Below are 22,335 nucleotides of genomic sequence, written 5' to 3' on the forward strand. Positions count from 1 at the left end.
AAGGCAGCCTGGAAACGTATCAAGAAACGAATTTTGAACGTTGAATATGTACTCATTGGGTATGGAGAGATATCACGTAAAGCAGAAGGGTGGTTGCGTTGTATCGCGCAGGGAATCGCACTTGCCAATTCCAACAAAACATCACCATCTTTGGCATCATCACAAACAGCCCAAACAAAACCCGCGCCCTCCGCTACTATCGACTACGATACGACTATTATTGTCACACCTGAGATACTTGGACCTCACGAGTAGAGGTCCCACCGCCGTCGTTATTACGACTGCCGCTGGCTTCGCCGCTCCACGCTCTGCGCGCACCCGCCAGATAGATCTTTTACTTCACTTTTGACTCTTGACCACCGACTTCACCGTTAGCGCCCACGCCCAATAACGGCGCTGCTTCTGCCTTCTTTACCCTCTTGTTTTTTTACCCACGCAGCAACGCGCCGCGATCTCTACTGTGCAATCACAACAACAGAACCAGATCCCTCACGAGATCACTGCCCTGCAACCCGTGGCTTCGACTTATCGCCCCAAGCCAGTGCCGGCAGCCTCTTCCAACGACCAGATCCCTCCTGTCCATCTTTTTTACTATTCTGGCCCTTTCTACCCGTCTCTTTCGGCTCCTGCCCATTTCGATCGTTTAGATCTTCCACCTACTTCCTTCCCTTCCAACAGCACGCGTGAGTATCAACCAAGGTCAACCACTGCGCGCGCCCGACAGGATCCGGAGAAGCCGGTGCCATATTCGACTATTAAGAAACCATCAATTGCCATCTACATCCAAGATGCCGCTTTCGAGTTTTTACGAGCGATTATTCACAAGGAGGCTGCACGAATGAGAAAGTTCATCGAGACGGGTGTAAGTGGATAGATAAACCATAGACAATTCGATACCAATAAATCACGGGAGGGAAAATCCTGGGTGAGAGAGAACGATCTTCTTCACGACGAGTGGGTTCAGAAGAAGTACGGCAACGCCGCTGCACAGAACACAGACACCGGAGGAACACTGGCCCACGGCACTGCAACCAACCGGGCTCGACCCCAGCGACGAGCCTACAAGAAGCGCGTCCCGAACTCAGGTACGAGGAAGAGGGGTCTCGAGCGACGGAGCCGCACAGTCGAATGCCGATTCCGGTGGCCGGGAGACCGACGAGAGGAGCGGATTCACCCTGGGATCAGAGTCCCTCGATGAGGGCATCACCGACGGCGACAGCGCCAGCCTCTATGAGGGGTATAGAAAGACATATTCCAATTACAACGAAGAGAAGAGCTCGGAGAAGGACATCATCCCCATCGAGTCCGACGAATTCGAGTCGGGCATGGACGACGACTTCAACGGAGAGGGAAGCGACGTTGGTACCGGCAGCATCATGAGCGGCATAAGCAAACTCTCAGGACAGGCGCAAGCTGGAGAGCGCGGCGAGACAGCTGTAGATGATGAGGAGATGGAGGACATGAGCGAATGCATCGAAGAGGGCCAAACTTGGATGAGTCGCGAGGACTGGGAGGGGATGATGAATGAGGACGACTGAGGAGAGGAACGCAGGGAACAGCAAGTTTGGGGGTGGGATGAACGGGCGATTAACGTGACAAGCGAGGCAATGAGATGCCCGCGGGTTTCGCGTATAGCGTTTTTGCACATCGTAAAGAAAAACGCAACTCTGCTCACAATTCGAGATATCTGGTTTGCGCATTGCAATGCTTGTTCCCATACACGTAATCTATACTATTCTGCATCCTCCACGAGCCATACGTATCTATTGCTAAACGAACAAGAATCCATTGCTCTTGTTCAGTTCCAGTGTCCCTCTACTGCTTCTTCTGCCGCTTAAGCCTACCCAACAACGATTCGCTCAGCAGGTTTCCGTCCCCAGGCGTGTTTCCTTCGGTGCCGGGGATTGGAACGAACTCGAAGCCTGGGATGGGAGAAGGAGGGCCTCGCCCATCTAAGTCCTCAAACGCAGGCATGGTCCCAATCTCAAAACCATCAGGGACGTTGTCGGGGGTGATCAGGTAGTTCTCCCCGACGTCTGGGAGCGAAGTAAAATCGTACCGCGCTGGGTCAAACATCTCCTCCAGCTCGCTCTTGCTCCGGCCCCCAAAGACTAGACCGGGGTGGTCTGGGAACTCGAGACCTTCGTTGAGCTCGTCATCATCCTCCCATATTAATCCAGGCCGGTCCCTTTCCTTTTTAACGCGGTCGGCCTTATTGCGAGCCTGCAATACGATAGACTCCCTAAACTCGAGATCATTCCACCTTATGCCGTCCTCACCCACCCTTGGGCAGTTTAAATTAAATTATTAGTATTTTTGATGTTATGAGCACTATTTCTGCTGCTGCTGTTTTCATTCTTGCTGTTGTCTATTTTAATATTGTTATTACCCTTGTTACTGCTGTTATTGTCCTCGCTGTTATTGTCCTCGCTACTGTTGTCCTCGCCGTCGTTGTCCTCGCCGTTGTTGTCTTCGCCGTCGTCGTCGTCGGAGTATTCCATCTGCATTCCGCCTCATTCCATTCGGGCGTTACATGGCCAAATCCTTTCCTTTCGCTACAATGTCATCTAGACGTGCCGCCAAAACCGGGATGCCTAATCCCGAGAAGGACGTTACTACCACCTCCTACTGGGTCACTCCAAAGGGCGCCTTGTCCCTCCTTTCACCCGTTGATAAGGCGGTCATGAATAACATGGAGACGATGTGTCGTCAGATCAGCGCTTTACAGAAGACTGTCCTAGTGCAGAATACAATGCTAGAAAAGATGCAGTCTCGTCTGGCCGCCCACAGGTCTAACATAAGTTATAGTGACAGCTCTGAGGACAGTGAGATCCCGGCGACCTTGACGACTACACACAAGGGTCTCCTCACAGACGTCCTGTCCTCTTGGCTTGCCAGCAACCAGCGACGGACTCTTGTTACCAAGTCGAAACATCTGGCAGAGACGGCGGCAGAGTTCCTGTCTCATCTTCAGGCATACGACTGGTCTACAGCAGCCCAGGGGAACATCGATGCCGGAGAGTTTATCTGTGCGAAAAGTATATTAGACTTGCGGTCTGGCATCTAGTAGATGATCTCTCCGCCTCCATCGCCTCCATTACCGACATTGTCTCTCAGTAGATATACATCAAGCTGTCTAAGGAGTTAAAGAGCCGTTCTATTACAGAGAAGCAGGCAAAGAAAAGAAGATCGCCATCGCCAGAGCATAATGATGAGGATGGTAATGCTGTTGCACACGGGTGTCGACGCAGAGCCCTCCCCCCCCGGAGGTTGAAAGCGGCAGCGTTCGCGACGCTGTTGACAACGAGAAGGAAGATGACTAGTAGCGAGTTCTGACTTGTTTTAGGAGTTTTATCTCTGCGGGTGCCAATACAAAAAGTTCTTTGCTAAAAAGGGAAGTAGATGTACTACTCAAACATCGCGCAATGGCGCAACCGTATATTCTCACACTCCTATCCCCAATTAAAGCGCAGTGCTAATTCCGAATGTAATGCTTACCGTATGTTAATTCAACCCTAATTTACCCCTCTAACCTACTCCTCATTATCATGTTGAATCAATAACTCATTAGTCGACTCGACTCGGTCTTTATTGCGATTGAAAAAGGGAAACGCCCCCAACACCATGTAAGCCACTCATTCACCCTGTCTAAACCGGCACCGTTCTCTCTCGTGCGTGTCTCTGTACCACCTGGTTGTTAAAACCTTCGTACACGGCCCGTTCCTGCACTCATACCCCGCCCGCTTCTCACGCGTGTACGCGCAGCCCTCGCGAACGTGTTTGTTGCGGTTACTGACGCTGGAGAACGTCTTGGTGCACATTGGTTTGGGGCACGGCAGCCTGCTTCCTCGTGTGGGATGATCGCGAGAAGGCGGTCTCGAGATGGACGATCCGATGCTACTGCGTCGGGGGTCAGCCGTGTGCGAACTATCGCGAAGTGAGGGTTTCTTACCTGATGCTCGACGAGGACATGTTGCGAGGCATGCCCAGCGTGTTGAGCGAGGAGAAGCTGCTGACTGGGGTCAGGTACGCATCTGACCCGTACGCCGGCGATGGCGGCACCAGCGACGAAGCCGCAGAGGGGACAAGGTCGTCTTTGTGTGCGATCAAGACGTCGTGCATCGCGAGGTATTCCGCTAGCAGGGTATACGAACGGGCGTATCCGGGCAGGCTGCCGGCGATCGTCTGGAGGACTTGGGTCGTTGAGCCGTGGAGACCTATCATCAACGACAGGACGATAGAAAACGCGACTGAGGCGAGCAGGATCATGGTGGACGACAGCGCATCCTCCCAGCTGTTTGCCGCCGGCGTCCGCGACTGTCCTCTCGCCACGTCCTCGAATCTATCCATGTGGAGGAAGTCTGCCCACGTGAAATCGTCTTGTTGAGTCGACGAGTTCGGGTGTGAAGTTTGCCGTGTCGACGAGCGACCTGGGATCGTCTGGCCTTGGGCAGCATGTTGAGAGGTCTCGCGCGTTTCGAACGACCTCTGAATGGCACTCAGCCGGCTTCCGGAAGCAGAACTGCGTGATGGGGCGGCTTCTCGTCGCTTCTCGAGAGATATCAGGCCCTGGACCAGTCCTTGGAAGTGAGGCAGGTTGCTGGGGTCGAAGTCGGATACCGCGTGGCTCGGAGGGGTAAAAGCCCACATCCTGAAAGCTATTTCGTCGAAGAACGCATACGATGAGCCGGGCAGAAGTGATCGCCAGCGGTCGAGGTCGCTGTAGAACCTGCTTTGAAATCAGCACCTGTGTTTTGTCTGTAGAGAAGAAGGACTTACTGAACCAAGATCGAAGCATCATTCTTGAAAAAGGTCAGGCAGATGGAATTTGCCACAAGTAGGGAGTCAATGACTTCGACCAAAGTGGTCGGTGGGTTGTCTTGCATCAAACCGCGGAAGACACCGATACCACGCTCCCAAACACCATTGGCATAGGAGTAGTCTTGCCCGAGATTCCGCACGTCGTCATGGATCGAGCACTCGCATACCTCGCGTAGCCGAGAGCACATGTTGTGCATGCATGAGACGAGATCTTGCCCAAGTAGACGGCGTTGTCGGCGAGAACATTTGGGCTGGATAGGCTCCTTCGGTAGGCTTGTTTTGGGACGCTGAAGAGCCGTGTCCGTCGCCCTCGGATCGCTGTCGCCGATCAGGAGTTCCCGCACCTGAGACTCTGGGCTTTCGGTTACTGTCTGGGCAGTATTAAACATGGAAGGTTGGTCGATGATGCTGAGGTCCGCGAACGAGTCGACGGCGTTCTGGCGCATGGTTAGACAAGGCGCGTTGGTGACGCCGGAGGACAGCAGAATCTCCATCATTTCCGTGTCGTTGTTGTAAAGCGCAATAGCGGCAGCTTCCTGCGCACCCTCAGCCATGATGTTGTGCCGCAGGATCAAGCGAACGACGTCAGGCTGGTCCCAGAAAGCAGCAGCTGAGAGTGGCGTGAGAACAATGCCACTCCCAGCCTCCTCGCTCTGATAGGTACCCAAGAAAGTAGCACCCTGTTGTAAGAAGCTCTCGACTTGTTCCAAGTGACCAAGTCGGATGGCCAAGTGAAGAGGATCGTGGGTGATGTCTGAAAGCCATGAACCCTGTTGGCTGTCCGGCTTATCCTTCGTCCGCGATGCGAGGTCGAGGATGTAGCGATAGATATCCAGTCGCCCTTGATCTAGCAGCTGCAGCAGCAGATCGGGGCTGGTTTGCCACTCAATCTCCCCGGAACGGACAACGGGCTCGCAAAGCTTCTGGAGACCAGCAAGATCACCCATGAGAGCCAGCTCGGAGAATTTGGACGTCAAAGCCTCGAGGTACTCGTCGGTTACTACGTCGGGGATGATGCCCAGTGAGAAGCAGGTATCGACGTCGTCCAGGCCAGCTTCAACACTTCGTTGATGCATATCGTGCAGCTGATCGAGGCCCAGTAGGTTTTGTGATTGGTAAAAGTCCGTACCAATGCCGGCGAAGAGGGCTCTATCGAGAAGTAGGTCCCGGGCGAGAAGCCGAAGTTCGCCGGCGGCATAATAACACGACGGGATCTTTTCCAGGTTGTGCAAGGCATCCCTGAGATCGGTGTAGTTTTCCAGGAGAGAAGAAAATTCGGGCGAAGGAATGGCGATAGCGAGGGACGACAAGAGCGACAAGCTGTGTACCTCGACCTCTATGGTCTTGGTCTGGCGGCATTTGGACACAGTGAAGGCCGGTTGGGAATAAGGGGACAAATGTAGAGAATGTAGAGGCAAGTAGATGCCTGAGCCGGATGAGACGGCTTGGAAGACCTCGCCGCTGTTGCCAAGTTGTCAGTTGTGTGGCTGAGATGAGGAGACCCAGACTGAATCGGCCTGGGTCATGGAAAGTGTGATGAAGATTGAAGCAACATCATTCGAGAGCAGTCTCGACCCCAAGCACTTGCCAAGCAGACACTTCAGTATGATTCAAGTAAAGCCCCTTCTGGAACTCGGTTGAAAAACATCGATTGGTATGTATGCGTAGGCACAGCTCTATCTCTTGATGATACTGCGTGATATGAAAAGCAGTTGGCGTACCTTTCGAACACTTCATTATACGCGAAACAGGGAACGTCCTCAACAAAGCTGTGGACGCTCCGAGGGACACTTCTGCTAGGCACAGAATTTGGCCATGAAAGTGCGGCTGCGTTAGATTTGAGATTCTCGTCAATGTCAGTGAGACGTAAATTCAGGCCGAGGGATGACAAGGAGGCCATCTTGATGACTTATGGCGGCATTGGCGGCCGAACAGCGTGCGACACCAGGGGTTGCTTCGATGGCAAACTAATAGGCGAGGGACAAGTGCAAGGCACCAGATTAACTGTGAAATTAGAATTCAGCTACAACAATGAGTGAGATAAAGCCGGGAGACGGGGTTGAAGAAGGATGCCTTGGGCCATGCCGGGGTGTTGAGGCTGACCAAGGGGCCCGGAAGGGTGGTGGGGCTTCAAGAATTAGGAATCGGCGGGAGGTCACGCGGGGCAGCGCCGGCTTGACATGGTTGGGCCGTAGCTGGTCGCTCGGTATGCGTCGGTATGTACTGGGAGAGAAACGTGACGCCGTGCATATTCGCGGTGACGGAGGGCCCGGGATTAATCATTCGCAGACGGAGTTGTACGACTTTATCCCGGATGCAGCAGCAGAATAAGTCGGGATTGACCGCCCTTGGTGCGTGGACTTGGACATGTTCGACACCGAGATTAGGAACTTTTGTTGATGCGCATCGGTATGCCTTGGCTCAGATGATGACTCTAGCTTGATGGTCTATAGATATGACTTCGATTGACCTGTATCGGGAGTTTAGTGAGTAAGGTTTGCACGGTTCGACATGTGAAGATGGAGATGGATATGAAGATGAAAGACGAAGATGAAGAGAGCAATGAGAAACATCGCGAGAATTGAAGGTAAGAGGTACGTATTTTTTAAAGATTACCTAAGAATGGGGACGTGCACTCCCGTCTCCACCTATTGATTTCGACTCGCTCTCATTGGCCGACGTCTCTTAATTGAAAGTCCCCACGACGCGACCCGACGCGTCTCCCTGACGCCAGCACCAGGACCGACAACATTTCTCTGCTCACCACCAAAGAGACCACTCAATTCTTCAACATCCACATACCCCGGTAACGCCAACATGTTGCGGCAAGACTACAACCGAATCGATCCCAAGCGGCGCAATGTCGTCGACCACCGCAAGAAGCAGTTCGCTTCACCTGCCTATAAGGAGATCGAGTACCCCCACCGCCTCAACTTCTACGCCGAGGCGCCCACGGCAGACATTACCCTCGAGCAGTTTGAGCAATGGGCCATTGATCGCCTAAGGAGTGCGTGACAGTCTTTCCTCCCGTGTCCTTCGTCGCTGACTCGTCCAGTTCTCGCCGAGCTCGAAGCCTGCGCCTTCCGCAATAAGTCGCCCCAAGAGATCGCAAACCACATGAAGCCGCTCCTCGACAAGTACCTACCCCTCGAATCGAACAGCTCCCACTCCCCGAAACTCTTTGCCCAGAGACAAAAAGACCACTACAGTCACTTCATCCTCCGCCTCGCTTTTGCAAGGACAGAAGACCTGCGTCGCCGCTTCGTCCGCGTCGAGACCATGCTGTTCCGCCTGCGACTTAACAGCGACGACCTGAGCGAACGAGCTGCCTTCATCGGCGGCCTAGACCTCGACTGGTGGGAGAATGTCACAGAAGACGAAAAGCGGGAGTATGCCTCGGAGCTGGCATCCATGTCGCGCCCCTGGGGCAAGAACGCAATGGAGGACGACAACTGGTTCAAGGTCGATTGGGATCGCGTACCAGAACTCGTAGAGCAGCGCAAAGTGTTTCTCAAGGCAGGCAAGGCCTTCGTTCCCGGGAGAGAGCAGGCCAGTATGGTGATTGGTGAATTTGTGTCGAGGTTGGAACGACAACTAGAAGTAGGTATCTGTGATTTCAACTTGACCACAGTGACTGACAACAGTAGCTCACGGCGCGCGCTCTGCCCCGCCTGGACGAGGACGACCGCCTCACGCCGATCCTCGACCACCTCTCTAAGAACTTCATCACCCCCGACAGCTCCTACGCCTCCAACACAGGCGCACCAGTCGGCGCCGAAATAACCGCCCGCAACATCGACAACCTCGCTCAGCATTTCCCGGCATGCATGTCCCACCTACACCGCTCGCTCCGTCGTGACGCCCACCTGAAGCACTTCGGCCGTCTTCAATACACCCTCTTCCTCAAGGGCATCGGCCTGAACCTCGAGGAGAGCTTAGTCTTCTGGCGACAAGGTTTCCGCAATGTGACCGACGACACCTTCAACAAGGAGTACCGCTACAACGTCCGCCACTCGTACGGAGACGTCGGAGGTGACTCGAATCGTCGCGGAGGCGGCTACAGCCCGTTCAGCTGCCAAAAGATCCTGACAGAGCATCCGCCCGGCCCGGGCGAGGCCCACGGCTGCCCGTATCGGCACTTTAACCTCGAGAATCTCACAACACTGGTCCAGGCCATGGGTGTCAGCGACCGGGCCACGCTCAACGGAGTCAAGGAGGACAAGGAGAACCAAAAGTTTCACATGGCGTGTAATCGGTATGTTCATCTCCCTCAGCCAGCCCTGCTGTCAGTCAGGCGCCTTCTTACTGACACATTCCCTAGCGTGTTCGAGCACCTGCACAAACAGGAACTCAAAAAGGCAAAGGACGAGGGCGTCTTCACGTCCGCGCAACTCGAGACTATCGTACACCCCAACGAATACTTCAAGCGCAGCTACCTTCTCAAAAACCTCGACAAGGCGGCGGCGGCAGATGTCAAAATGGAGGGGTGAGCCGAGCATGGCATGCACTGCGAAAGTCACGAGACGGTCTGGAATGGCCATGGCCCGTCAGCCAGATCCCTCACGAAGCTTGCTGGAAAGCTGTGACAGGCCTTCCGTGGGGGAAATATCAGAGCAAACGTAGCTGAGCGGAAGGGCTGCCTCCCAGCCCTGACTAATGAGGAGTAGCTTGATGAGAGGGCGGGTTCGACGACGGTCTGGACCCCTTTCGGGGAGGCGTTGGATAATCATGGGCAAATTGGCTCGCGCGGGATTACACCTTATGAACGAACTCCCTCATGAGTATAAATCGGCGTTTTTTCTGGGCGGAGGGGGTGTGTATATGCAGCCATTCTGTTTCCTTTGGCGGGAAGAAATCATCGACTGTGCGTTTTTAGTTTCATGGGTTCTTCCTCTCACAAGCAGCTCCCTGTCTTCTTTGCTCCGTCGTCCACGTGCTCGTGTCTTGTTTCACCTCAAAAGAAGCATCAGCCTTGCCCGTACATAGCTCGGAACCGGACTCGAGTCTGGGCGCGTCCATGAGAAGAACAAAGACGCCAAGAATCGGCGGCAGTCTCGTACCTCGGGAAAACCACCCATCACTGTCTCTTTTTTCCTTTTGTGAAGCCTCCCTCTTTTTCAAAACCTCGGCTTCGACGGTTGGGGTTTCATCGGGGACGGACTGAGCCGCGGACTATCTACGAGGAGGCAAAGCCTAAAGACGGGCCGTTTCTGGCTGGGAAGGGGTCTGGAACGTCGGACGGTTGGGGAAGTAAAGTCGAGACCGTATCCTGGCTTGTTGGATGGCCTTGCGAGGAGTCGGCAGTCTTCGTGAGGGAATCCAGCTGGGTTAGGGGACGGAGGATGAGGCTGTGAGGGAAAGAGAGAGAGTTCGTGATCGGGGACTTCGGGCAGGTGAGAATCGAAAGCAACACGGGATTTGGGCCATTACGGAGATTCATCTGAAGAATGGCAGTGGCGCGGTTGTTCTGGGCGTCGCATTACATTACTGAGCGCTCCGAACCTCGCCGTCTGGCTCGTTGGCAAAGCGCGAGGCGCGTGATGCGCGCGCGCGCGCTGCGTGCTGCGTGCGTTTTGACGGGAAGGACGAGATTTACAATTTACTGCATGGTGTTCCTGATCATTTTCTTCGAGGCTTGGAGTGTCTGCGATGGCGGCGGGCTGGAATGAGAGTTGTGATCACCGCGCCGCTGGGACCCCTCGCGATGAATACCACGACGCCCGCCCGCTGGCCTTTTTTTGACGATGAGATGAGATATGTTGATAGGAGGTTGTAATTACGAGGCGTTGATGGAGATTTGAGGAATCTTGTTCACGCGCATTTTGTGTAAATTAGGGAGGCTTCTGAGGGCATTCGCGGTCTGGATGGTTTGGAGGTCTAGAACCCGAGTTGTAAGGTGTTGCAATCACTCCATCAACGACCCCGCAAGGCATCTTGAAAATGTCACGAAATGGCCCTGCATACGTCCGTCACGGGCCTTGGAAGTTGGAAGAAGAACCTCCAAGTTCCATCGCCACGTCCCCGTTGTTCATGGACCGGTCTAGACCAACCCGTCATCCTCACAAGGCCAGGCCTCAGAAACCTGGAATGCGACACACAGACCAGGGATGGTCTAGACCCCCCTCCCTCCCCTTGTCGACCGTTGCGTTTGCGCCTCCTTCGGGATGGCTGGGCTGGACCTGGGGTCTGGTTTTGGTCGTCGTGAACTGCCCAGGGGGCCCTGAATCCTGAGGTGAAGGTAAGGTGTGTTCGGGAAGCATGATTTGAGAGGGCATTTCCGTGCTGGGGATGCGAGGTGAGAGTTCGCGATCCACGGTGACGGTTCCCGTGCCGAGGGTCGGAATGTTGTGTGTTGGTACTAGCTTTTCTGGAGTTGAAGAGAAAGCTGAGGCTCTGGTCTGGTCTGTTCTCTGATCCAGCCTGCCGTGTTTCCTCCCCCGTGATATGTGACGACCATCGAGACATCTTGAAGAAGACCCTTTGGATGGATCTAGACCGCGAGAGGTGTATCCCTAGTCTTTCATCTGCAACTATTCAGGACTCTGGGGTAGGGACCAACCACTAGGTATATGTATGTGTGTGGTGGGATATGCAACAACCAAACACACGCCTTTCCGAAATCAAGTTATCGTGGCCGTGAAACCCTGGATCTTGGGGGCACGACACAACACTCCCTTTCGTCTCCGTTTTCATGGCTAATGAAATGCGCAATCTGAAAAAAGGGTCTGGACCGCCCAGCTGCCAAACCCGGGAAAAACGGAGGGCGGCGCGCTAATACCTGTGAACGGTAGTCTCGCCCATGCACGATGACCTCAGTCGCACCGGACGGGCGCTACCGGCCTGGACTCACCTCACCCACCGCGCCATCACAGAAAACCACTCCATACCGTAATCGCGTACCGAGATTCTTGGAGAAATGGCACACACACCCCCTTCTGATTTTCAAATAGAAACATGAAGTGCGCTAGAGACGTACGGCAACGTAGCTAAGCAGCAGCAGCAGCAGCAGCAGCAGCAGCAGTGCCTCGGAGACCTTGGACTTCGAATTGGGGGACTAACTACTTTGATTCTCCTCCCCCAGATAGTAACATGAGAAGTCTAAGGGTCCCCATCACTCCATCATCATGTCCTCACAAGAGACCCTACCCTGCTAGCTACCGGCAGTACTCGTACGAACGGGACAAGAACGATAAGGGGACCTTCGCGCCCTATCCTCACTTAGGAAAAGCCATCCCGAGATTGAGAAAGCACACTCCCTACCCATCATCGTGCCCTGCCACCCCGACACGACACGACCCCATCAGGTTTTTTCTTGAACGGGCCTGCGTAGTTTGTCGCACACACGGTCCCTCGCCTGCAGCGCCAATTGGGCCAGCCGCGGCGGCAGCGGGAAGTGAGTGCGCTGCTTCAACACACCCGTTCGATGTGTTAAGAATGAATTGGTTATGACGCCAGACCGGACCCCGGGTGACGAAATCCCGTGCCTCTAGCGCGGCACCAAGTTTATTCGGTGGTTCCCTGTCCTCGTTGTTGGGCCGGGAGACCTGTCAGGTTTGTTGGCTGCTTCTGAGACCACCTCTGCCGGGTCCGGGATCCGAGATTAGGCGTGGGCACATTTTTCTCTCTGAATAGTGGCATTTTTCGTTCGTCTTTTCAAGCTGTTGCGAGTAAGGCTTTTTCTTGGCTTATCGCCTTGGGCTGTTGGCTGAGACCTTAGGAGCGGCTCTCATTGGCGATCTTCAATTAATCTTTATTACATGCAGCGAAGATCAGGTTCAAAGTTTTTTAGTTACAGATGGGGGCCTCAAGACGCGTTGTGTCGATCTTCCTGCCGGCGAGCCAAACCCGACTCCACGGGTTGGGTTTTTGACTCGGGCGCGAACCACCGGTGGTCTTGGGTAGACACGCAGACAAAACTTCGACGGTGAAAGGTGCGCCAGAGGGGCGGGATTTGACGGGGGGGCCGGGAAAGACGGTGCTCTGTCCGGTGCTCTGTCCGGTGCTCTGTCCGGTGAAGCTATTCGCGAGCCGGCGCGCTCAGTAGCTCTCCCGTATTAGCCGTCCCAGCTCACCGGGACCGCGCACTCCCTTCCACGCCGCGCTCCTCGGCAAGATCGTCACCACGGTACTTTCGACCAATTTGCGCATCATGACGCTTTTAGGGGTCTCGTTCGCGAAGACGAGAGACGCCGGCATCACGCGCGGCCTGACTGAGCCTCAGTGAAGAATGAAGTCCGACCATGGCGTGCCGAGGCTGCCGAGGCCGTCGGTAGAGGATATCAAACGTCCGAGCTGTTCAAACACCAGATCCCGAGGAGGAAAACGTGTGGGAGTCTACATTCCAAGACGCCGAGATTCCTGCGTGGACCGGTTTCCTCGGTCACGCTTTTCTGCGAGGACCGCTTCTGGTCTGAGACCTTTCTTTCACAGGACTCCCGGACTCTCGGACTCTCCAGGTTGAAAGTCTTTTCGGACGGTTTGCTACAGGCAGCTGGTTCGATCCAAGTGCGCAAACACTTTCCTCACACGCCCCCCTTTCGAAAATCAAATCGCGGTAAGACCACACTCTAAAAAACTCCAGACGAAGTGAGAGAAAAAGGAAAGAAATGCCGCTCCGGAGCCGATCAAATTCCGCGCCTGAGCAAGTTACGCTTCCGCGCCGGCACGAAACTCTTACATCATCGCAGCTCCGCAGACTCCGGTCTAGACCGTTTCGACTACGACTTTGTCGTTGCGACGGCGATGGGGGGGTTTTCCTGTTAACCGGCCGAGACGGTGACATTCGTGATTCTGTAAGCGTCGGACGAGTTGAGAATGACACTGACGAGATGCGGATGCAAACTACTACCTCAGCAACCCCGAGCGTTCCACGAGGTCTGGGGTCGGATCTCGTCAGGGTATCACGATGACATCTTCCTGCTTTAGTTTTTGGAAGATCACGACAGGAACACGTGTGGAGGGGAGACGCTCTAGATCGGTCTACCGTTTCCCTTCCCCGGTCACGTCAACCAGGACTTGGAGATAATCTGCACCTCGAAAGACTCAAGACGTTGCTACGGCCCGGCATGTCACCGTCGAGCCGTTCCCGCGACTCGTGCGGATGGGGCATCTCGAACTCCATCAATTGCGTGGCATGTGGGACATCAAAAACGCACCACCACTCTGTAATCTACACCACAGATTGATTGCGGCAAGTGGGTTCCGGTGTGGTTCCGAATAGCATCATTCCCAGCCAAGGAAACCAAGGCACAGAATTTTTTCTCCCCCGAACAATAGCCAAGCTTTTTCTTCTGCGCGGTCGTTTCAACTTACTCGCAGTGTTTTGCTGTGAGAAGGACATCGCGCCGCATCTCCACCCACCATCGAGATGAAGTGCAGCGAATATCGAAAGATTGATCCTCCATGGTACGATGGAGGAAACATCAGCCCATGAATATGCCAAACGTGCATGCCGCGCCCGTCCCGTCCGCTCCGTTGGGATCCGGGGCCGGTCTGTTTTCCATCAGCAAAGAAATTGGTGATGATGTATCACATCAGACGAGTTTACCGTGCTGTGCCGTACTTCCTTCACTATGTCATTCCAGCAATCCGGTTAAATCTTCGAGTTTCGTAGTTTTCTAGTCTTGTTCGGCGCGGCTGCACGAAACGCACGGCCAAGACGTACCTTCGTCATCCATCACGTACGATCATCTACGAACCGGAGCGCGCTGTCCATGAAGCGCACGAGAAACCGGAACATCACCGTTAGAACGCCTCTCATTATTGCATTTCTCCAGGTCCTCTTTCCCGGTGCTTGCCCCCGATTCATGAGCTGTGCTCCGTGGCCGAAACGGTACACCCGTGGCCTGAGCGTGTCGTGCAAGACAGGGGAGGGCGTGTTGCGTCAGCTGGAGCTGGGGGGGAGCTTTACGGTTCTGCGGGGATGGCAGATTGGATTGGGGGGAAGGGGAGGCTGGGAACGGATGAGCGAGCCGAGAGGTGAGTGAGTGAGTGAGTGACTGACTGACACCTGCCTCTGTTTGATGAATGACGACGACGCTGACCTAAGAGGTTTGCTTGGAGAACGTTATGTTTGTGTCTCACTCTCACAAGTGGTATTGCATTGCAGGCACAGCCAGCCAGTCAGCCATCGTATGCATACGGATAAAATGCCAGGCCATCCACGAATAACGAGGCCTCAAGCCCGTGCCGGTCAGATCTAAGCGGCAGCCCGGCCGTTGCGGTTGCTTCGCTGCGCGTCCACCACAGTCACCGTCAGTCATCACGGAAGCTGTGAGACCCGGATCTACGGCCGGGGGGGGCGCGTTCTGTTTTAGTCCCCGCGAAGCCTCGTTTCTGCAGGCGAGCTGAGACTTGGAAACAAAATACATTTCACAGCCTCGGTGTCAGGATGTCTTACATAGTATCCCCCCAACCGACAGCCTCAATGTCTCGCTCGTCCACTCCGATGCGGGGGTTGCCTCTGATGTCCATGACGGACGGGATCCTGACAGGACATTGAAGCCTCAATATTTGGGGAATTGTGCTGCACAACAACCCAATATTGTCTCACACGCCCCCCTCCTGAGAAGAATCAAACCCAGTACACTAGACAGACTCCAGAGGCCAAAAGCATGAGATCTCCAGGGTCCAACGAGATTACCGCGAGATATCTGCCATATTGTGTGCCATCTATCTACCATGTGGACCTGGAACGGCGTGCACGAAACACCACGACTTTGGTTATCACCATCTCGTGTCTGCAGGCGATAAGAAACACACAAAACAGTGAACACATCCTCGAAGAAGAGGCAGCCAAGTAGCCAGGTTGGACCCTAAAAACCAGATTCTCGCGCATCTCAATTGAGCAATCACAAATAACGACAGGCTTCCTCAGCGGGGTTCAGCTGCCCCTTCGACCACCCCCACCCCAATCTGGCTTTCTCGCGATGATCACAACTGAATCGAGAAGACATTCTCCAAAGAACACATGGAGGAAGGGCCAACGAAAAGTGAGGCTCCAGCGGGAGGAGGCCGGCACTCGCTGCACGAAAAGCAAGGAAAGGCCAAACAAATGCACCACTGGAGTACCCCCAAAATTAGCATACCACACACTATCATAAAGATATTCTCCTCACCTCTCACATTTCCGTATTAAGGGATTGTAGATCGTTCATCCATCAATCTCAAACGGCCAGGTCTCCAGAAAATAGAGCTGACAGGTTCGCCACACGAGTCAACGACACACGTTCAGGTTCAATATGAGGGCCGTCCCTGAATAGAGGGACCGTTACATCCCAAAATGGTGCCGTCGTAATTAACATGACTGACACCGCTACTACGCACGCAATGTCGACCTGCTGAACAGTGCTCTTCCGTAACGCTGCCTCTCGAGATGGAGTTGGTATCCATAATGTGTGTGTGTGTGGTGTATTTTGGCATCATTTACGGCTGAGCCAGCGCAGCCCCGTTATCCCAAAACCGTCCTCAGCCGCCCGTCTCCATCCCTTGTCTGGTCCATCGTGCACGAGGACGAGGAAAAAAATATCGTGACAGCCGCAGCCTTGCAAAGCCTCCCCCGCCATCGACCACTCCCCCACAGAGATTACCACGATGGTCCCCCCTTCAATAACACGTGCAGGCTTCAAGGCTTGTGGTGGTGATGGTGATGTTCAAAGTGTGAAACAGCATCCTTCCTCTGGGTTCCCGCAGCCGTTGGCGCAAAACCCTTACACCATGTCAAGAGACTCGAGCTGAGCTTCCTATTCCTCTCGTCCCCTCCGAATTGATTACCCGACTCGTCCAAAGTTGTAGGGCAGAGGAGTCGGTGATCATACCTGGCTGCTGGCATACCCCACGACCGCTACAACCAACATCCCTTCGGCGGCTGCTATAGACATCATTATGGGAATATGATAATCGGCGTTTGTTAATATGGCGAGGCCCGTGAGAAGGCAAAGCACCAGCGGAGAAGGAGATACCGCGCAGATGGTAGAGGTGACCCTTCAACCCGGGACGCTCTCGTCCCGACAGAACCGTGAAGATCTGCCAACGTGCTACAATGCGACCAGACCAGACGGACCTTACTCCGTGGGAAATACCACTGCAACGGCTTCCACAACGGCTTCCAACGAAGGGGCTGACCTTGTCGATGGTCACCTCCATCCACACACGACGAACCTTCTTTCGCTCACCTGAACCTCGCGACGTCCCTCAGAGGAAGCAGGCCTTGGAGAGTCGTAATAATACGACGTTAAGGGTAATGTTAAGAATCAACACAGCCAAAGTGCCCATATCTTTCTTTCTTTCTCTTACCCGCGCCGACACTCGCGGCAGCGCGGTTTCTGATACACCACCCTCCCCGGGGGACCTTAAGCGATGCAGGGCTGAGGCGGCTTCCGTCCTGTTCGTCCACGGACATGCGCGAACGAGCCGCCGCCCATCCGCCGTTCAATATCCACCCCGTGGCTCCCTCCATGCATATCCCCCTACGCGCGCCGCAGAATTGACGATCATTATTCAGCCGTAATGCAATGCGGCGAGTGGTGTTGACGAGAATGGTACGTGGTAATGGATCATGGTGTTGCGGCTGTGATGCGTTGCGCTTCTTCTGCCATCCGGTCTATGCAGCTCCGCTCCGCTGGCAGCTGTCTTGTTGAATGTGATGTGTGTTTGAGTGGTGCTGTTCGGTTGGTCGGGTTCATGCAAGCACATAGCCACCACCACCAAAACGACCTCTCTGGTGAGTGTGGAGGCAGAGGAGGGGGGAGTGTGCAGCGCAGTTGCAACCCGGACTTGGATTCCGGATTTTTTCCTCTTCGACTTTGTTTTCTCATCAATTCATCAGGTTCACCCCGAAATGGATAATGTTCTGCAGATTTCAAGTTTCTGTTGCAACTTGCAGCATGCGAGGAGGAATAATTAGAAACAGCCAGATCTCTCTGCATCTACATTGCAACGTAACGGTTCCATACATACATCAAGTCTGCACATCGCCTCGGACGAGTACCATCAACCACATCACCAGCAACGGTGGCCGCGGGAGTACCCAATCGCCGAAAGAAGCTGCTGAATCTATTCGACGCCGCCGACTTCATTCCCCCTTTTTTCGAGGAACGGCCAGCGCGGTGTTTCAGAGAAGGGCGAGCTCTGGAGGAACGGCCAGGCTGAACCCTACTCGCAAAAAGAAGAATGCGTCCATCCAGGCATATCCATATCTGAAAGAGAGAGAGAATGCCGGAGATGTCGTTCGCCAAGACGTCCAAACCGCGAGGTTAATCGCGCGGGAGATTAGAAGTCGTGTCCGTGTGTTTTTACGAGTGGACGGCCGTATTCCGTAAAACAGAGAGAGAGAGAGGGCCTCGGAACTTTGCCGGCCAAGGCGGACGCGGACTGAGCCAATGTCTATGCTGGGTCAAACATTTCGCGATGGGGACGCTGGGGAATTCTGTGCTTCATAGTTAATACCAAGTCACCGCATAGTCATGCCAAGCAAGACTCTCACGGAAGATGGCCATTTTCACGGAGAGAGAGAAAGATGGATACGGTTTCGTTTCTGAATTGCTTCATTTGATTTCTTGTGTTTCGTTTCGTGAGATGGCATTATTCACTAATTGGTATCTCTGCATGCTCTTCCCATTCCCGTTCCCAATGCCCTTGCCATGTCCCAATGCTCCGTCGCCCGTTTTTTGTTCTCGATGCACAGAAAATGATACAGAGTTCTTCTTCTTTTCGCCCAAAAACCGCAAAGGGTATGTGTGTGAAAACAGTTTGTTGCTCCAGTAAAAACGCCCAAGCTCGAATTTTTGTGAAATCCAATAATCCAAAAAGGGACACGAGGAAGGGGACCCATGATGCTATTCCCATTCCGCTGCATCTTCTGCCCCGCATACAATGAAAGAGAGAAAATATGTCGTGTGTAAAAAAAAGCGCTCATGCGCGTCGACGTCAGAGGCGCTCTTAGTCGATGATTGGCAGATCTTTTTGGAGGGGAATACAGGACCCCTATGAATCCCCAATGACGTCCGAATCGTCGACATGTGTTCTTCCCCAAGGATGTCCTCACGAACCAATCCCCTCCCCTCACGCTAGAGACGCTGTCGCAGTGCAGCGAGGGGAAGAGGGAGTGGTTTCCAGGGTATTTTGTTTTGGGGTAAACAATCATGCACGATGATGTCTTGGGTCGTCGCATAAAGCGCTAGCAGAATAGCCAACGCCCTTTTTTTTTTCCTTCTGTGTGGAGAGTGGAGGGACACCCCAGGAGGAGGAGAAAATTGGGCGCGAATGTCGGCTATTGACTGATATCGAAGTGAAAAAAGCCGTGGCATTTCCTATCGCGGATCTCGTATTTCGCATCGGACGAAATAGAACGAGAGAATCCATGCCGAGGAAGAAAAAGCCGAGGCAGGCGCAGTGCGGTGCCAGTGCGGTGAAACTGCTGCCTGCTTGTGCCCAGCCTTTCTCGCGTTGCCGAGAGCGGAAGACGCGGAGGGTGAATGTGACCAATCAACGGCCCGCGGTCGGGGGTCCGCTTCGGTGCCGAGACCGCCGACCGGAGAAAGAAGAATTGAAAAAAGACGCCAGCGAATGGAGTGAGAAGCGAAAAAGAAGGCTAGAGATGCAATCACTCAGCCACCGTTGGGCAAAGAGCAGGAATCGCCCGACCACGAAGGGAGAGAGATCTCTTCTTAGCCAATCTTTCTCATGCGAGATTGAAAGGCGAGTAAATCATCCGCAGTGGAGACCCCGGCTGCCAGATCATGTCAGGTCGTGATCCGAGACCGATGATTGGCTGATGTGCGGTGAAGTGGAGACGCATGCCCGGAGATGCCGTCGGCGCCGAGTCGGCGGCTAAAGTGGGTCTGCTCGTGCGAAAGTCCGGTGGCCGGCAGAGAGAGTAGAGCGACAAACGCAGTCGACAGGCACGTGTCTTGGACTGTTGGTTGGCTGTGGGTTGACATTGAGATTGATTGTTGACACCCAGTTGCGTTGGTTGTTTGCGCAGGATGTTGTCATTACCCGTTGGGTGGTGACTGTGTTGTGCCGTGTTGATGTGCCTGTCTTGTGTGCTGGTTCGTGGGGCCCGCGTTGGGTGGGTTTGTTTCATCGTGGTCGGGCTGACCCTGTGGCGGTATCGAAGCGAGGTCGAGAAGAATCCAATGGCGGGTCATTCGACCCCACTGATTGTGATGCCATAGGAAATGCATTCTCTGTTTTTTTCTGCCTTCTTTTGCTGCCCAGATAGCCGCCCAATTGATGCCGACTGGACGAGAATGAAGCAAGTGAGAACCGGGTTGGGCTAACGCACACTGGCGTGCCGCAACGTTGCCGCCGTGCAGGTGATCGACAGCCCGAGGGACGTAAATCAGAGGACGAGAGACGGCCCCGCCGAGACGCCGTCGTGCCCATGCCGCGGAGCCTAGTGTGAACTCAAATGCGGTCTGGGATCGCCGGCCTCTCTTTTTCGCTGATCCTGGGGTCCTCAAGTCGATTGCTGAAGAAAACAGCAACCGCTTTGTGGTCCAGAGATGAGTAAGATCGAGGTCATACCCGAAAGCTGCTGAGTCGTGACCACTTCGGCTGCCTTCTGCGGCTCTGGATGCCTTCGCATGCGTCCCTTGTCTTGGGGTCGTGTTCTGGGCCCCCTCAAGGTCGTCGATGACGGCCCCAATGCCGTCAGGGTGCTGGTGGTAGACTCATCCGTCCTCGTGATGAATGGTTATTGGGAATATTGATGTGTTGTGGTTGTTCTTCGCCGTTTTCCTTTCCGTCACCAGAGTGAAAGGGCTTCACTCATTTGTAGCCGACCATCTTGGCGCAGCGCTCGCAGTAGTACAGGTTGTGCGCGATGCGGACCATGCCGGTCGAGCTGGAGTCGTCGGTGGAGGTGGCCTCGACGGACCTCGCGCAGCGCAGGCAGCGGAGGACCTCGACGGAGGCGATCGGCGCGGCGACGGAGTCCATGCTTTGTCTGTACGAGGACGAGGCCGAGGAGAGGTCGGAGTCGGAGGAGGAAGAGGAGCTGTAGTGGATCTTGGCAGGTCGTGAGCTCGAAGGCATGATGTTGTTGTGCTGGTGGTGTGTCGATGTAGTTGGTCTTGTTGGTGGTGGTGGGACTCAGGTGTATGCCCTTTGGTGATGTTGTGTGTAGTTGGAGTTGTTGGTCTTGGTGTCAAGAAGTCCAGAGTTGGGCGGGAAAATGAGGTTGATGTAAGTGGTCGTGGGAGTGCTTGATGATATATAGGTAGAGTAGCCTGGGGATGGATAAGAGAGAGAGTGTGTGTGTGTGTGTGCACAACCAGAGATGGGGGGGTGGGTAGGCAGGGGGGGGAGGGTAGCTTCAGAGAAGGAAAAAAGGAGTGAAAATGAGGACTGGGGGTGCGGCTTCGACTGTCAGGGTGTGCGGTCGGGCTTCTTGGGGGGGCGTGTGTGTGGGATCGACAGAGACCGGATGGTCGATGGTCGATGGCAGGCCCGGCGTAAATTGTGCAAGACGTCCCCGCGGACACCACTATGGAAAGGTCGGCAGCAGAGAGGAGGGAAGCGGTCGCTCAGTCACCTCCGTGCCTCCGTCGTCTGTTGTGCAAAAGAATTGGTGCAGAGAGGGAGCGAGAGAGTCCAGCAGGACAAGGATGCGTGGTGTTGCTGGGTGTTGTCGAAGGGAAGCAAGCCCAGCCTCAGTCAGAAGACAGAGACAGGGAACCGGGGGAGGGTGCAACGTCAGGCACAAGACAGCCAAGCCGAGGGTCGATGGGGAGGGGTGTCCTGTCCGGAATGGGCGTGCTGCTGCTGTGCAAGTCGAGTTGTGCAGACAGAAGCTCTTCGTGCTCTGCCTCTTCTGCGAAGCGAGATGGTGTGTGTGGAGCAACAAGAGGGAGACGGTCGAGATGTGTGTTCGAGACGGTCGAGGCCGACGGTGGAGACGGTTACAATGTTACGGTCGTGCCGTAAAGTTACCTGTGGGCTTTAATGTTAGAGTTCGCCTTAGCTCCTGTTCCATTCATTACGGATACGGACGAGCACATGTATGCACGAAACGAAGAGGGGGGTGGGTGGGAAAGCATGCAGGAAGAGGGGAAGTCGTACGAGAAAGCGAATTTCGCTCTAACGGGGTCGAAGCTAGAGAGGGCGTGTGCAGAAGCGAAAGAAGCGACAGCTTGGCAACAGCAGAGCCGAGATGGCAGTGTAAGAGGAGGAGGAATGGACGGTTGGTGTTGGTTGGTCGGGGTTGATATCGACGCGTCGGCCCCAAGAGTTTTTGTGTCAGTCGACTAAGGTAGCCTCGGGCAGTGCTGCTACTGCAGGAAGTATGTAATCGTCAAGTAATTTCGTCTCCTGAGTTTCGATAGATTTTGAGGCCTGCTCGCTTGCGCACTGCGTAAGCGGTTGATATGGTTGATCGTCCTTCGAGGAGCACTTGGATCTATTTCTCCAGCCGGTGGGAAGCTAACGAGCCAGTCGTGTAGTACGAAGAAGAAGACGAAGGTCTGAAGAAGAAGAAGAAGAAGAAGAAAACGTTTGTCGACGGTTCAACAA

At 54.4% G+C, this 22,335-nt stretch overlaps 4 protein-coding genes across 4 annotated transcripts; 2 read left to right on the top strand and 2 right to left on the bottom strand.

The window, feature by feature from the left end:
• Window positions 1-505: 505 nt before the first annotated feature.
• Window positions 506-1,538, top strand: CkaCkLH20_10378 (uncharacterized protein; the record flags this gene model as incomplete). The annotated part of the gene is made up of 3 exons (XM_038893092.1): window positions 506-862; window positions 914-1,085; window positions 1,186-1,538. 3 exons carry the CDS (start codon window positions 506-508, stop codon window positions 1,536-1,538), a joined length of 882 nt encoding a protein of 293 aa, XP_038741502.1.
• A 277-nt stretch (window positions 1,539-1,815) lies between these two features.
• CkaCkLH20_10379 (ankyrin repeat protein) lies at window positions 1,816-6,721 on the bottom strand (the record flags this gene model as incomplete). The annotated part of the gene is made up of 5 exons (XM_038893093.1): window positions 1,816-2,242; window positions 3,736-3,900; window positions 3,953-4,729; window positions 4,780-6,282; window positions 6,543-6,721. 5 exons carry the CDS (start codon window positions 6,719-6,721, stop codon window positions 1,816-1,818), a joined length of 3,051 nt encoding a protein of 1,016 aa, XP_038741503.1.
• Window positions 6,722-7,638: 917 nt separating this feature from the next.
• Window positions 7,639-9,311, top strand: CkaCkLH20_10380 (DNA primase large subunit; the record flags this gene model as incomplete). Its single annotated transcript, XM_038893094.1, has 4 exons — window positions 7,639-7,828; window positions 7,877-8,421; window positions 8,469-9,076; window positions 9,143-9,311. The coding sequence occupies 4 exons, from the start codon at window positions 7,639-7,641 to the stop codon at window positions 9,309-9,311; spliced, it is 1,512 nt and encodes a 503-aa protein (XP_038741504.1).
• An 11,281-nt stretch (window positions 9,312-20,592) lies between these two features.
• CkaCkLH20_10381 (uncharacterized protein) lies at window positions 20,593-20,859 on the bottom strand (the record flags this gene model as incomplete). Its single annotated transcript, XM_038893095.1, has 1 exon — window positions 20,593-20,859. The coding sequence occupies one exon, from the start codon at window positions 20,857-20,859 to the stop codon at window positions 20,593-20,595; it is 267 nt and encodes an 88-aa protein (XP_038741505.1).
• Between the last annotated feature and the right edge of the window lie 1,476 nt (window positions 20,860-22,335).

The sequence above is a fragment of the Colletotrichum karsti genome, assembly GCF_011947395.1.
Source record: "Colletotrichum karsti strain CkLH20 chromosome Unknown Scaffold40, whole genome shotgun sequence".
In the NCBI taxonomy this organism is placed as follows: domain Eukaryota; kingdom Fungi; phylum Ascomycota; class Sordariomycetes; order Glomerellales; family Glomerellaceae; genus Colletotrichum; species Colletotrichum karsti.